Raw genomic sequence first — 15761 nt, forward strand, 5'->3', positions numbered from 1 at the left:
TAAATGAGAACATATCTGAAGATCACATACAGCTGCCCATGTGAGATGCATAAACTTTCCAAATTTATTTCAACTGTTATTAGATTCACTATATCTTGTCAATATTGGACTAATTTAGATGATTTTTGATTTGATTTTTAAGATAATTTAATTTTCTTTCAAATAAGTTGTCATATCATTGAGATTTAGTAATCAATAAATTAGTGAAGGAATGTTATCTATTTTTTTTTCTATATTAACCCTCCAGTACCTACTGTCATCTACCAGTGACACAATTTTGAGTGTTAAAAATAACTGGATATCTTTAGCTACTCCAGTGCACCCGGATACCTTTATTACTTGAACTATTGTTTAATCTCAAAATAAATAAGAATTGGTTAGTTGCCAAAATTTTACTCGTTGAACGAGTTCTGAGGTTTCAGTAACTTGCATGATTTACACTTTTGTTTTACTCTAATAATGGAATGAAAAAGGTTAGAAAAAACATTAAATTTACAATTTATTTCAATCAAATATGCATTGCAACAAAATACATGTCTTTATGATTAACATATTGTAAATTAGAGCCTTGATCTGCATTTCAATATTGTGCATCAGTGCTTATCGTCACCTCTAACTGACATTCATGCTAAATCCATTGATAATTTTTTTTATTTAGAATACATCTATTTGTGCAATTTAGACTAAACACAGTCAGAAATAAAAAAATATTTACTTGGGACCTTATAGGTATTAGAGATAAGATAAAGATATAATAGGTTTCTATGAAAACTTGCACATATTAAACTTCACAAAAGAAAAAAGTAAAGGATTAATTTTTATTTTTTTAAATTATTCAATGTTATATTGTGTTGAATTAATCGAAAGAACTGGCAGAAAAATTTATAAAAGTAACATAATAATATCACTAATAAATTTTATTGATCAATTTAGTCATATTTCAACATGTAAGATTAGCTTTTTAACTGTCAAGTTAGAAGGATTGCGCCTATTGAGACTGAACCAGCTCGCCTTACTCCACCAAAGGAAGTAAAATAGTATGTAACAGATGGAGGGTCTGCTCCAGTCTTAATGGGCGATGTGCTATGAACTAATGTTTAAACAATGAAAATGCTGTTTAATAGGTGATGAAACAAAGATTTTTTTCCATTCTTTTCTTTAGAAATTTTCTTTCATTGCTTAAGAATTAAAAAATATTGATGGGCCGCCCATAGCTCAGTGGTTAAGACACAGTCTTACCAATTTCATGTCTATTGGCGGTGCTGGTTTGAATCCGGCCTAGGGCGTAGACTTTTTTCATTGAGTGGTGGTCCCACAAAATGAAAAACTTTGACCCCCAACCATGGTTAGGCAGTATATGACTCCAAAGGGAGTCTTGGCCGAAAAAAAAAAAAAAATATTGATATGGTGCAAGGAGTAAAATAAAAATTAAAGTATCATGTAAGGTGCCATTTTGCAAAACTTGTTTTTCTATTAAGAATCTCAAGATGGGAAAACTAAATATTAAAGTAATAAAAATATTTTAAAGTTTATTAAAAACTAAGGCGGAAATTCACCACTGATAAATACCTTTGCCAACCAGTAGGAAGAATATCTTTTAATTGAAGCCGTCGACATACTGAGTTCATTTCAGCCTCATTTAAAAAATTATGAAATTTTTGATCTTTTTTCCTCTTTTCCTTAAGAAGTTCTAAAGAACTGTGCTGTTGGGCACAAAACATGGCAGCAGCTTTTTGAAAATTCTCACCAGCTGTTCCATCAAACTGTAAAACAATATTGAATTATTTTATAACATTATCCTATTCCATTAAAAGCTTAAGACTTAAAAAATACACAAAGAAAGAAAGAAAACAAAATTTTAATGCTCAAAGCCATTAATTAAAATTAAACAAGCACAATTATAATTTTACAATGATTTATGGTAAATGTATGTATGTATATTTTTTTAAATATTCTTTTATCCTTTAAATTTTCTCTTATCTTTATCTATTTTATTAACTTTTAGTCATTTTTATTTCCAAATAATAATAATAACAACTTCTGAATAAATTAATTGTCTTACTTCATATTTTTTGTTTTATTTCTTTCTTTTTTTTATTCCTTTATTTAGAAAGTATTTATATTCTTTTAATAATGAAGTATAAAGTACTATTGAGTGTTATAGAAATTACTCATTACAATTGCTATCACACATCTTATGTGTATGGGAGAAAAAGCTAGTATAGAATGAAATTTATAAGGCTCCACAGTATTCATATATATTAACAAGAATTTATAGGGACAAAATGAATAAAGAGGAAGTTTCAAATTGTTAATTAATCATTTTATTAAATTATTCAAAATATCTGTTAGTCTGTCCTAAAACGCAGTCTCAATAAACATTTTGTACATAAATTCTTTTATTTTCTTAAGTTCCCTACAGTGCAGTACATGTTGTATATTACAGTATAAGGCTCTATAAAAGAACGAATCTTTTAATAATCTCGTTTGTCTTAAGACTGTTTGTAGTTTCTGATATTACTAATATCATTTGAGAAGAAATTTGATGTTGCCATTATTTAAAATTATCTAAAAATTAATTCTTATGTAATATTTTTATTTATTTTATTACAATTTTTTAGGATTTTAAACATTAGTATAAGTAGATGTTCTAAGGAAACCAAATAATTCATTTAAAAAAATACTGACCATATTCAGAAGCAGCTGACTGATATCCCCGATAACAGGGTTTTCATTCCTCAAGGTTTTCATATTATTATTGAAAGTAGAATGTATCTGAACCATTTCTTCAAGATTTGCAAACAATAAATTCAACTGCTCTGGGTTAAGAATTTCTTTTTCTTTCATTGGTCTATAAAATATCCTTTCTAAAACTTTAAGCCCTCGTACATGTGATTTTTCAGTATAAAAAAGTTCTGAAATAGATAAAAATTAAATTAACAATAAAATAAAATCACAAATATATTTAGATATTTATAAATATGATCAAATAAATATATTATAGATTTGGAATAACAATAGCAGCAATAACAGTCAGTGTGGTACATATAGACAATCATAATTTTCACCAGCAATGCAAAGTTGATTTGTGTTCATTTTATTTCAATTTCTTACTACCTAAGGGTATAAAGAATGCATTCCAAAAAAATATCACACAAACAGTTTAATAGTAGTGGTCTATCAACCAGAAGTAAACTATAATATGCTCTTTATTTGGTTGGACAAAGGTATATTGTTTTATAAAACCGAAGGATGATTCATGTGCTATTGATAAACAGGTGATAGTCAAATAGGTCAGAAGATTCAATCTGTAGAAGTCTATACAATACATTACATCTTATCAATCAAATGAGGATGACAATAGATGGTACACATAAAGATTGCTCATGAATCTTTGGCTATAAAACTACAAGTTCTGGGCGCCTCCAATGTGTATTGTAACAACTGCCCATAGATTATTACCTAATTGAGAAATATTAAGGTACTACTGGAACCAAACCATCATATCAGGCCAAGAATTATACTACTAACCTACATCTAGGCAAAATGAGGTAAAATAAAAATCCAAAATTACCAAGAAATGAAATCAGAATTAAAACATTTTGTAAGGAGTTAGAAAAATCTTAAAACTGTATAATTCAATAAATGGGCCCCCTAGTGGCCGAGGGAGTTGAGGAGTCGGTCTTAGCAATCTCGGAACTACAGTGGTGGCAGTTTTAATCCAGCCTGTGGAGGTTAAATTTTTTATTTATTTATTTATTATTATTTCGTGGCGACCCCACATAATGACAGCTTGACCCACCTACCTCCCACCATGGTTAGAATAGGATGGTAACCTATAGATACCCTCCTCCTCCAATGTGTCAAAAATAATCAGGTATAGAGTAATAAAAATTCAATAAATAAAAAAAGAAACATTATTTGCTACAATAACTTTAAATAACATGCTCACCATTAATAATTTCTTGTCTTTTGCGTTCATCTTCAGTCATTTTCTCCCTAACCTCCTCTGGAATGGATGCTGTCCATTCTGGTGGGACTGGGTCTGACTCTATGTCACTATCCCATGGCTGTTGCTGTTGACAAGCGACAGCCTCAGTCGAGTTGCTTGGGCTCTCCAGGCTTCTTAAAAAAAAAAAATGAATTTACATTTTGTATTCATTCTGTTAAAATAGTACAAGAACCAAGCATGAATCTAAAGATAGTTTTTAAAACAAAAGAAATTAATAATTTATGTAATTGGAAGGAAGTAGAAACTTTTCAACAATTCCTTTACAAAACCCTGAATAAAAATAAAAATAAAAACAAAAAATTATAATGTTTTGAAGAGTATTCCAGAAATCTAATTTATTATTGATGCAAGGAAGTGAAGGTTGAAATGGTAACTCCTACACAAACTTATGGTTAAACATTTATAATTTCATATAGATAAAACTGTATAATAGATATGAAAAATATTATAATAAATATTGCATTCTAAAATATTTATGTTAATATTATTTGAAAAACACAACAATAAATGTTTTGCTTTGATATACATTATTAATATTTATTTACCTGGTAGAAAGACTAGAATTAGAAGAACTTCCGGAATTCGGAGGAGGATTAAAGGAAAATGACTGGACATCAGTTTCCACCTCACTGCAACAGAGAAATAAATATTAAGTTCAGTGACAGTGGAAAACAAATTTAAGAAAATAATAATAACTAGCATAAAATTATTACTAAAAAGGATGATTACATTTATAATCTTAGTTTTTGAACATTTTTATTTCATAGAATATTGATATTTATATTTATTTGTACATACATAACCATTTATTTGTACATTAATTACAGCAAAACATTATCGTGTTTTAAAAAGACGTAAATGGAAGGTTTTTTAAGTTTTAATGTAGAACCTCCCAACATATTAGTAGATTGTCTGTTCACCTTATTTCCATCAAGAAACAAATTGTTGTACCTCCTGACCCTCGAGCAGAACAAGTACAGCTGGTCCTGTGAGAAATATCGTAGACTCTCAATGTTCTTTCCGAAACATGATGGTATAAGTAAAATTACTCTGAGACAAGGTTTTTTTTATTGATAAATGAAAAAAAGGTTGTTTTTTTAACACATGGATCTAATTTGTAAAATTTCGTTTCCTTAGCGGACAAAATTGCATAATATATCTTCATTAGTTTTTAATTCGTCAGAATCAAAAGTCTTATTACTGGCCAATGATATAATTTTTTCAACCTCTTCTTCAATTATTCTTTCTAGCAAAGAAAAACTCCGTACTGCGTGTTTCATTGACAAGTTAAGCCCATTCTTCAAATATGATTGCATTAATTTTACCTTCTTTCAAGGAATATCACTAATTTTGAAAAAAAAAAATTAAAAAAACTTGTACTACTTTCAGCCACAAGCTCTTTGATTTGAGACCGCATCAATTTCATTGGATCAAAGTTGCTATGATGATATGGGAGAAGTAGAATATTGAGTTCGTGATTCGCTATCTCATCTACCTAGTAAAGTGGGAATCTATTTCTGTGAAATTAAAAAAATTCAAACATTCTACTTTATTATGTCTTCCTTCCTCCAGATTACATCAGGATACTTTTTTCTAACCGCGCTATAAGGAGCGTTATTCATTACAGTGGTGTGTTTATATTTTATTATTGGGTAATAATTGATACTAGGGGGATTTTGGAATTACCACTTCCTGATCATATCCTGTACTTTGCTAACTTAAAAGAATAAATATAAAATTAAACATGAATCGAGTAATGGAAAGGATCGTGTGTGTTTACATGGTTAAAGGATAGAGAAGGTGTTTTAACTCAGAAATAAGCAAAATATTTTCTTTCACTGGACGGAATCCGAAAGGGGATTATAGTTATTAAGATATGAAATGCGTAACTGAAACTGGCAACTGGCCCGAGGAATGCTAAATCTACATCACAGTAGAACGGTTCTGTTTGTTTTGAAAAACTAGACCGAACTGTCATAAAAAATAATTTTTCAAAAACAGATTAGAATGAATGATGAAGAATCAATTATTAGATTCTGATCAATGACGCTCATGATATCAATAGTATAATTAAAAAATAAAATACGGAGGTGTTAATGTATCTGTTTAGGAATAGAAAAACTGAAATCAGCTGTTAAAGAGATTTATGCAAAGAGATAGATCCATTTTCGAAAAAACTTAAAACCTATGATAAATATATAATATATTATACAATAAATTCTATATAAGTAAATAAGTACATTTCCAGTTAAGTAGATTTTAGGGAAAAGGTTTCTGTAACATCACAAGGGCATACTAACCTTAAATACGTAATTACAGAGTTGCACAACATTTAGTTTTTGAAATAGGTTGGACACACACAACAAACAAACAAAAACATTTTAGGCCACTGAGTGTGCTTAAGCGTGCATTTCTATGAAAATATAAAAACGTTACATATCAAAAATATGATCTTGAAAATCCAATAGAATTTTTTTTTTGTGCGAGGATTATTTACTGGTCTGATAAGTGAACGCTCAAGGAAGTAACAGGAAGTAACATAACATTTGAGAATATCACAAAAAATATTCGGTTAAGAGAAAGATAAGCGGAACGGAGACAAAACAACTCGAAACCGCAATAAATCTAATATTATGAGATAATATACTTAGAAGTTACTACGTCAGAACAAGACATATATGAAACGATAACCGTTTTTTTCGATCTCTTAATTTGGCTTTACTAATCTCATTGGAGTGTTTAAGGAGTGGACAAAACCGTACTTTTTAGAAATTGGATCAGAAAGTAACTGAGTTCAATTTTATAACTTATTGATACCGTATCAACTACATTCGGATATTGATCTAAATTTGGTTCACAATATTTTGGGCTTGTTTTGTCACTCATACTAGCGGAATAACAATACGTTTATTCATTAGACAGACTCCGGCCAATCTAGCATTTAATAGCCAATTGCACCGGGAATTACAAATGGAGTCAATAGAGGATTAAAAAAAAAAAAAGGTTCCTGAAGTTCTACTTCCAATTAACAACAGTTACAGCAGCAGTAACCTAAAACTTAGGACACCCAACCTCAACCCGAAGACTGGAGCCCAGGCTGCTACAGGACTTCCTGTTATAAATTCTATATTTATCAATGCTATTATTGACATTACTTCTATTTTATTTATAATTTTTTTTCCTTATCGTCCTTTTTTCAGATTAACTAGTTTTTCCACATTAGAGGGCGATTGTTTATTCTGTTAGGTCTACTAATGTCGTTATTTTAGTTATTAACTTTACTTTTCTCTCTTACTAAAAATTATTATTTTTATCTAATTTTTTAAAAATTATTTATAACATTATAAATAGTTAGGGGTGTCTTTAGTACAAGATTATAACTCCCCATAATCAATAATTTAAAAAAAAAAGTAACTGTTATATCAACCATGTGCCCTTCTGGTATTAAATAAACACAAAAAAAGAAAAGAAAAGCATTTGATCTTTTTATCTAGTTTGGCTCTCATTTCAAAGGAGCAGTCATTTAATTCAACTAAAGTTTAGAAATTACGAAAAAAAAATTGACAAAACTAAGATGAAAATCTTTTTGAAACAGATGTAGAGAAAGAACTCAAGAGATTCAGTTGAGTAAGCTACCACCCTCTTTTCTGGAATAGCTCAGCACTCACTCCATAAATGGAACTAACTCTACGAATTGGCTCAAGAATTCTCCAGCAATCCATTACCTACATGTTAGGACGTGGTAATCAGCATCAACTGTCCGCGATAAATTATAGATTGATTAAACCATGAGTAATATTTCTTCTATAATATACCATTAAGAGAGATGTAAGTAAACGGATGCATCAATAGTTTGTGACAAAAGTAAACAATAAATCGAGTAAATGAAACTGTTTGAACCAAAACGCGCTGTTCGGCTCTTCTTTGATTAATTTTTATCATTTTCAACTTAAATTAGATGCAGGAAAATACTGATACAAGTAAGAATATTATTAAAACCCCTTCCTTGGCTGTTTCCCTTCGACTGGGGGAATCTGGGGATTGTTCCCTTCAAAGGTCGGTCTCAGCTAAGGTCAGTTCTTCCAAATGTCAGATGCCAACTATCTTTCAAATGAAAAGCACGTTCGTAAAAAATAATAAAATAATTGAGAATCTTATTATTTTTATAATTATAAGCAAAGATAAAAAAATTCAGTAAAACAAATGAGGCAATGACAGAATGAATTTTTTAAAGAATAAGAACCTACCTGTTACAGAAACATTAAAAAGTTTTATGGAAGTTATTGTTTATGAGGTCAGGATGATTCTAGTCAATGAGAATGGTAGGAATAATTTTTAAAAAAAAATCTCATTCAGAAATTGAAACTTTACTTTTTCCGACAGAAGCCCATACAAGTATTTATGTTATTTTATTTACAATTCAGGCGAATATTTCGAGTCAATAAATATTACACAACTCGTTCCGTAAGTGTCAGAGGAATATGGGCAATAGGATTGGATTTGGAATGAATTTTATTTTTGGATTCATAAAACCACAAAACTCTGAATGTCCTTATTAACACCTCTACGGAGATTCGCTTTTTATAAAAAATATTAATATTATATAAGTGCAAAAATGATCAAGTAAATAAAGGAAACAGAATCATGGTTCTCTATTTCCGTCGACTGAGGTCAAGGTGTTTAATGAAATCTTTTTAATTCTACACCATACCTCGATGGCTTGACATGTGACTGAAGCAATAGATGAGTCATGCATTATTGACAACATACCTGCTTTCACCATAGGCGGAGAGTACAGATTGGACATGGAATACTGGGTGAAAAGAGATAATAGGGGTAATTCATGATGTGTTTAAAGTAAAAAGTTTTAACATGATAAATAATATTAGTATAGGATTGTGAGAATCCTAATTTAAAATCCATGTTTAAAGTTGAATCCAGAGGAGCTTCTTGGGGATTTTCTAGGCAATTGTAATATAACCTTGTAATCTTTACGAAACTATAAAATATCCAACAGCTAAGTCACATTATCTTTTCTGTACCTCACTTGTTCCTTGTTTCTTCTAGCTTTTTATTTATTATTTTTTTGCGTTACTTAATTAGAGTTTAAAAACTTCCAAAATAAAAACAACACAGACTACGAACAAAATGCTGTGGAGCACTGTTATGGTATGTTACGTGACGTCATTTTACATTTAACAGACCTATTGACATATTCTCAATCATGTTAAATTTTATATCGTTTTAACATTCTATAAGCAACAAATATTTTTCCATTTAACACACTTTGACAAGTTAAACTAAAGATCACGATTACCCCTAATGAAGAAAAATCAAAAAATGTTTACTTTATACAGCATACCGTCGGTATGGTACAGAGTGTTTCAGGAAATTATCCTCTTTTCTAAGCATTTTTAGAAAAAAAATTGACCTCTCGAAAAAAGCTTTTATAAGGAATTGTGAATATAATTACTTCTTTCACGGTTCTCAAATCTTTCAAGTTTAAAAATTTATTGGAGAAGATAAATCCTTCTTACCCTCTTTCTCCCCTCCACATCGCTGGATACGGGAAAAGGAAGGAATTGGTGGCACTTTCAAAGCAATTCCCTGTGCCAAATCCGATAAAAAATCTGAAGTATATAATGAAAAGTCTGCTGGTACTACAATACATCTATATTTCGGGTCGTAGACTAGAAGATACAACTCAATGACTTTCTCGAATAGGTGAGTGAGCTCTACAAAATTCAAATTAGTCTTCGGGTTCTACGAGATCTGAATAAAGGAATAATATTTTTTGAATTCCTAAAATTTCATGGTTGAGGATAATATATATACTTTAATATAATATAGAATACAGTAGATTACACTGAATGGACTTTACAAGAATTTAAATCAGAAAATTTGCTCATAGCAATGTGACATGAAATTGATTTGTGGTGAAAGCACCCACTGGCAATACTCCAAGGCGGCCGTCCTATGTAAGAAGGTCGCAAGGCCATTCCTTTTGGGATGCCAAGCTCTCTGTATTATCGGGAAGCCGCTCTACCTGGAAACGGATCAGTGTCGTAGGTGTATACTCGGAAAGAATTTATTTTTGATATACAATAAAATGAGAGAACGTAGGATTATAGGAATGTGAGAACTTATTAATATTTATTTAATAGATTTTATTTTATAATTTAATTTTAATAGCCTATGAGGGGATTAGCTTAGAGAGCAAGGTGCTATACTAGAAACTCCCGGGTTCGGGTTCAAAACCGACAGAGGGAGATATTTATTCTGTCACTGTAGCCGTACGTCAACCCAGTGGGTTCGGGAGCTCTCTGAGACACCCAGATTCTATAAAAAGGGTAATCCTAATTGGGAAAAAACCAGACGGTTGGGGATGATTTTGAACACATTACTTTCTGGCACTACAATCATTATTCAAGAGTACTTACTCACAAAATACTGAACCTCTGACCATTTATAGGTTGTAGCTGTACAGGTTATTTTATAGTTCAATACATTATGAACATCAAAAGAGAGATAAAAATTGGCTAATTAATGTTCTGAAGTAAATTAAGGAATTTGTTCAATTAAGTAATTTTCGCAGTATACAATAGTAAAATAGGTATTGAAAAATTGAACACTATCTTTTAATTTCAAACAGAAATGAAAATAAAATCGGAATCTGTCTCATCAAATATCATCTGGACTCGAGATAATTGTGTAAGAAAATTTTTAATATATTTTCTTTTTATTTTGCTAAAACTTGGCTATTTATTTTGATTTTGCAGCTGAATTCAAATTTTCTACAGCTTTCAGGAAGAAAACTTACTTTTTAAAAGGAAAATATTCAAAATAAATGCACTTAAATAGAGGTATCACATTGGAATTTTACTTATTTCGAAGTAGCAACATCTATTTTTTAAATATTTGACTATTGAATTTATTTATGAGATCACTGATTGCCATTGTGAAAATGTTTCAATATTAAAATTAAATAATTAACTTCTAAAAAAAAAAAAAACTTGAATGGGTCATGGTTATTTACGTTTGGAGTCAATTTCGAAGCACAAAGGATTACTAAATAGTTTTACTCATAGAACGCTTCATATTAAAGTAAAAATAAAAATAATTAATTTTTTTTAATTGTAAGATTCTTCGAAAATTAAAACGGTTGATCGGCCATAACCAGAATCTTAAAAATATTTTATAGTTTGCCTGCCCGAAAGGAATAACACCGCAATGCAAGTGTAACTTGTAGCGTTAGTTAGATTTATTTCAAATGTACAAGAAAAATGTATATTTAAAACAGTACATAACAAAATAAATCATACAATTATAAATGCAAATAGTTCTGCAGCAAGTAAACTATAGGCTTTGTCCTTAAAAGAGTTACAACATGTTTATAAAATAAATTAACTTTTTAAACACAAGATTAATTCAATATAGAAAAAAAATTAACAACTTTGTTATATGAAAAATAATTTCTATATTATCATTTTGTAATAAATATAGCACATGAATTTATATACAAAAATTGCACAGTTTGACAAGTTAATATGTTATGAGTTTTATTAATGATATTTTCTGCTTTCTGTTTTTTTTTTTCCTGTATGTTGTATTATGCTCTTTATTTTTATTGATTTTGCATAATAAAATATTCCTTCTGACCGTTCGGACCGTCCGTCCATCTTCAGCGTTTTTTAATAATTAACAGTATTAATATTTATTATAACTGTAATCTAATTTAATAGTTCCATGAAATTAAATTCAAGGTTCCAGAATGTCATGTTCGGAACGTTGTGGGTTTGATTCCTACTTAGGTAAGTTAAGATTCTTAAAAATTCAATAGAAGACTTGATATATATGATGAATTATTAATTGTGAAAATATTTAATAGAATTACACATCAAGCGATATATAATCTTCGAATTACTAATCATGACCTAAATAATACTTAAAAATAGAGGATTCATCAGAGAAGTGCAAAACTTAGAAGCAGCAGTTTTATTCTGCGTTGCAGAAGAGCTCCGCCCAGTTCCCACATTGCAGGAGCTTGGTGACTAACCACTGCTTATAAATTACTCAACCTCGTCTCCGAACCATGACTAACTTATGCCGATTGAAAATTGCATCTACTGCCGCAGCCAGGCTTGGTTAGCTTTTATATATTTACAAGGTTTTGTATCTTTGAGAGGGTTCCTCAATCTAGCAAAGTAATTTAAAAACGCTAGACCGCAACTTGAATAATATAATTGTTTACAAAACAAACCTGAAAATTGATTTGGATTTTCTAATGTTATCGTCATATAATCAATTGGAATTTCACTACAAATAACACAGCCAATTATTCCAGATGTTTTCTAGAAACACTCTTTACTCTCTACGTTCTCCTGTATTCTGAAGCAAGCTTAGCACAACCCTTAAGTTTTTTCGAACATGGATCATAGGTAAAAGAAAAGAGGTTCTCAGGAATATACAAAACAACGGCAACAATAAATGCCCGACGCTTTTTAAAAATATTTTTTTTTTTTACTCACGGGATCTTAAAACATTTAAATGCTGTTTTCAACCGATAACAATACTTTTCCAATAAAAAGAGTAAAAGAAGGAAGTTAAAATAAAAAAATAATTTTTTTTTTACAATAAAGGGGATTTTTTAATAGAATAACCTCGTTCCTAGAATATCACTCCCTAAATATCCTTATATAACTATTAATCAAGTTGCTAAGACAATAAATGACAATGTTGAAAATTTTACCTAGTTCATTGTGTTACTGAATAAATCGAAATAGAAATTTCTCCAACCAAGATTGTTTTAAAATGAAGTCTTGCAAAATATGAAATCCCCAGAATGTTATAATTAATGTTTCAGCAAGGTTTTAAGATGACATATGTTGAACAAATTAAATTAATCCGAAATAACAACATGACAAAAACAACAATTATTTGGTGCTGTGGATAATTTATTCAAAATAGAAGGACTAAGGATAACAACATCGTATTATTTTTATAATTAAACTTAGCTGTGAGATGGCAATAAAGTGACTTAAAAAAAGAACACCCGTAACTAAACTATATGCATTAGTATGTAGAATGGAGAAGTACCTAGACCCCAGGAGGACCAGACAGTAGCCCTAATGCATAACTAATTGACTATTAATTAATAATAATCAGGTATTATCAACGGATATCAGAGAATGGAGACAAATTACTTACCACTACAACTGAAATCCATGCAATATTACTAAATTACAAGTAAGCTCTGAAGTGCTTCGCGGATGTTTTCTTTTCCTCACAAAATCCTTTTGTCGCTTTTCCATAGCAGCATCTTCTTTGTTTGGAATCGTTTTTATTGCAAATTATTTAGTAGCAATTTGCTCAATTGTGAACTCCATTCCCTATACTATACGTCATGTACCAACCCTTCCCTCGTTCAAAACCCTTCTATTTAACTACCTTTTTGTTTTATTTTTTATATATTTAGTCAGTTAGTTTTTAATTTAGTTGTTTTTTCCTCTTTTCTGCATCTAAAATTACGTATATACTATTTTAATACAAGTTATAATTAAGTGGGGCCACACTGATTTTAGGCAATATAATTTAAATTAATTTTGTAAAATTAAAATTACCTTGTAATTATTCTAAAGGGACCTAGTCCCAGAATAATAAACTAATTTTCATTTTATTTCTACAATTAATATTCTTTTTCTAATAATTTATTATGAGATATTTATTTAAGCATAATGTTTATTATAACAGTATCAAAATAGTAAAATAAAACTATTTATTGCTAACCAATGTTTCACCCCACTTTGCAAGGCTTCGTCAGGGCTGATAAGAATTCAGTTGGTAACAGAACATCATTCTTATCAACCCTGACGAAGCCCTACAAAGTGGGACGAAACATTAATTTACATTAAATAGTTTTCTTTTACTATTTTGATACCTATATTAAACGCCACCAGGACTATCTTTGTCCAATCTACTTCATACGGTCTACTATCTTCTTCCAATATTTATTATAACAACTTATTTCTCTTTTAAATTTTATACAAAAATAATATTTTCAACATACCTACACTTATAGTCTGCATATTAAATGAAAAAGGTAGAACTGGGTATGAGCGCTATTTAATCTTAATGAAGCAGTATTGCTCTATGGATTGTTTATGTGGTGATAGTTTACTTTTGTGACAGGTAATTTACGAGAGGGGATACAGAATAGCAGTGCGGGAGCATTCTGTACAAACTGAAACAGTAAACTTTACGTAATCTTATTGAATGTTGGAAAATGTTCATTGCAGTTATCACTAAATCACCATTATTGTTAACGAGGTTAAAACTTTAGATGGTATCAATCTCAATATACGAGAACATTTTTTCGCCAAACAACGTTTACAACTGACAAAGTTGATGATGTGCGACAGACACTGCCAAGGTAAGTAATAAACGGTATAGGGATTTTACTGTCTACGTGTTAACTATTGCGTCAGATTTAGTAAATGCTATTATGACTGTAACTATCACACAATATGAACGAATAAAACTGTAACTGCGTAACGTAACAAATACTACACCGCACTACTTGTGAATCCTTTTCTTCCCAGCAGCTTATTAAGATTATATTCCAGGAATGAGAACGGACTATTTTTTGATGATGGTAACAAACCTAATTAATTTGTAAAATATATTTCTTGATAATGGAAATATAAAGGTTTATATTCAAATCTGTTCTAAAGCAATTCGATAAATAATTTGAATATGTTCTTAATAAAGAGTTTTTCTTTAATAAGCGGCATATGGATTGGCCCACCCTAGTTTCAACACTTAATTTATAATCTCTTAAAAATAAAATCAACATTTATAGAATTATTTATATTAAATATAATTTTTACTATTTTAAGTAAGGTAGGTAAGAATTGTTTTGTTATCTTATTAGCATTCATTATGTTGAATCAAAAAGATTTATATTAATTCATAATTCAGGGTTAGGTGTCTTAACTGAAAATATGAATTAATTTGTTTAGGAGATATTCACGTCTGAAGGTATTCATTCCTATGAATTATTTAGGTTAAAATAATAATAATGAAGACTTAACGAACCTGAGGGTTCGATGCCGATTTCTTCAATCGCTGGTTATAAACATCTATCCAAATACCCCTGTCCACTACCAAATCAATCTTGATGCAATCTTCCCACCTACGCTAGGGTATACATCTCTGACGTTAACCCGTCGATTCTGTGTTTATTAACGTTTTAGGGATCCGTTCGATACTAAGCCCTACAACCTCACATCAACTTATTCGCCGCGAAGCTACAACCTTATTTATATTTACCGGGTACAGTTCCCTCAGTTCAGCGTTGTGTATTCTTCTAAATTCTTCAGTTGACTAATCCATTTTCGCTCCAAATATTTTAAATAATAGGTTATATTCAAAAATCTGAAGGCGCTGGTTTTCCGTTAGTGTAAGGAGGCCACGTTTAGCTTCCGTTTAGAAAAGTAGGAAGGATAATACTTCTGCAAATTTCAAGTTTCAGAACAGAAAGCGCGAGCATAGTAATTTCGAAATTGAAAAATAACAAGCATTTCCCATCGTTTTAAAACTCACTTTTGATTCATTATTAATTTTGTTTGTTCCAGTTACCGCAGACCCAAAATACTTAAAACTGTCTACCTGTTAAAATGTATTTCTTCCTATATCTATATCACCGAGATTTCTTCCGTTTCTAGTGTTAACCATATATTTTGCATTATCC

The 15761-nt window shown here is 30.0% G+C and overlaps 1 protein-coding gene across 2 annotated transcripts in view; it reads right to left on the reverse strand.

The window, feature by feature from the left end:
- LOC106678625 (rho guanine nucleotide exchange factor 12) overlaps positions 1 to 15761 on the reverse strand; it is a gene marked incomplete at its 5' end in the record, with an annotated part of 168514 nt that overhangs the window by 97279 nt on the left and 55474 nt on the right. The window contains 4 exon segments of one of the 2 annotated variants that reach the window (XM_067050934.1): positions 1570 to 1763; positions 2689 to 2915; positions 3953 to 4122; positions 4558 to 4641. In XM_067050934.1, coding sequence (XP_066907035.1) covers positions 1570 to 1763; positions 2689 to 2915; positions 3953 to 4122; positions 4558 to 4641 — 675 coding nt within the window. 2 annotated transcript variants of the gene reach the window in all.

Source organism: Halyomorpha halys, unplaced genomic scaffold, assembly GCF_000696795.3.
Source record: "Halyomorpha halys isolate HHAL.00 unplaced genomic scaffold, Hhal_1.1 Scaffold150.1, whole genome shotgun sequence".
NCBI classification, from domain to species: Eukaryota; Metazoa; Arthropoda; class Insecta; order Hemiptera; family Pentatomidae; genus Halyomorpha; species Halyomorpha halys.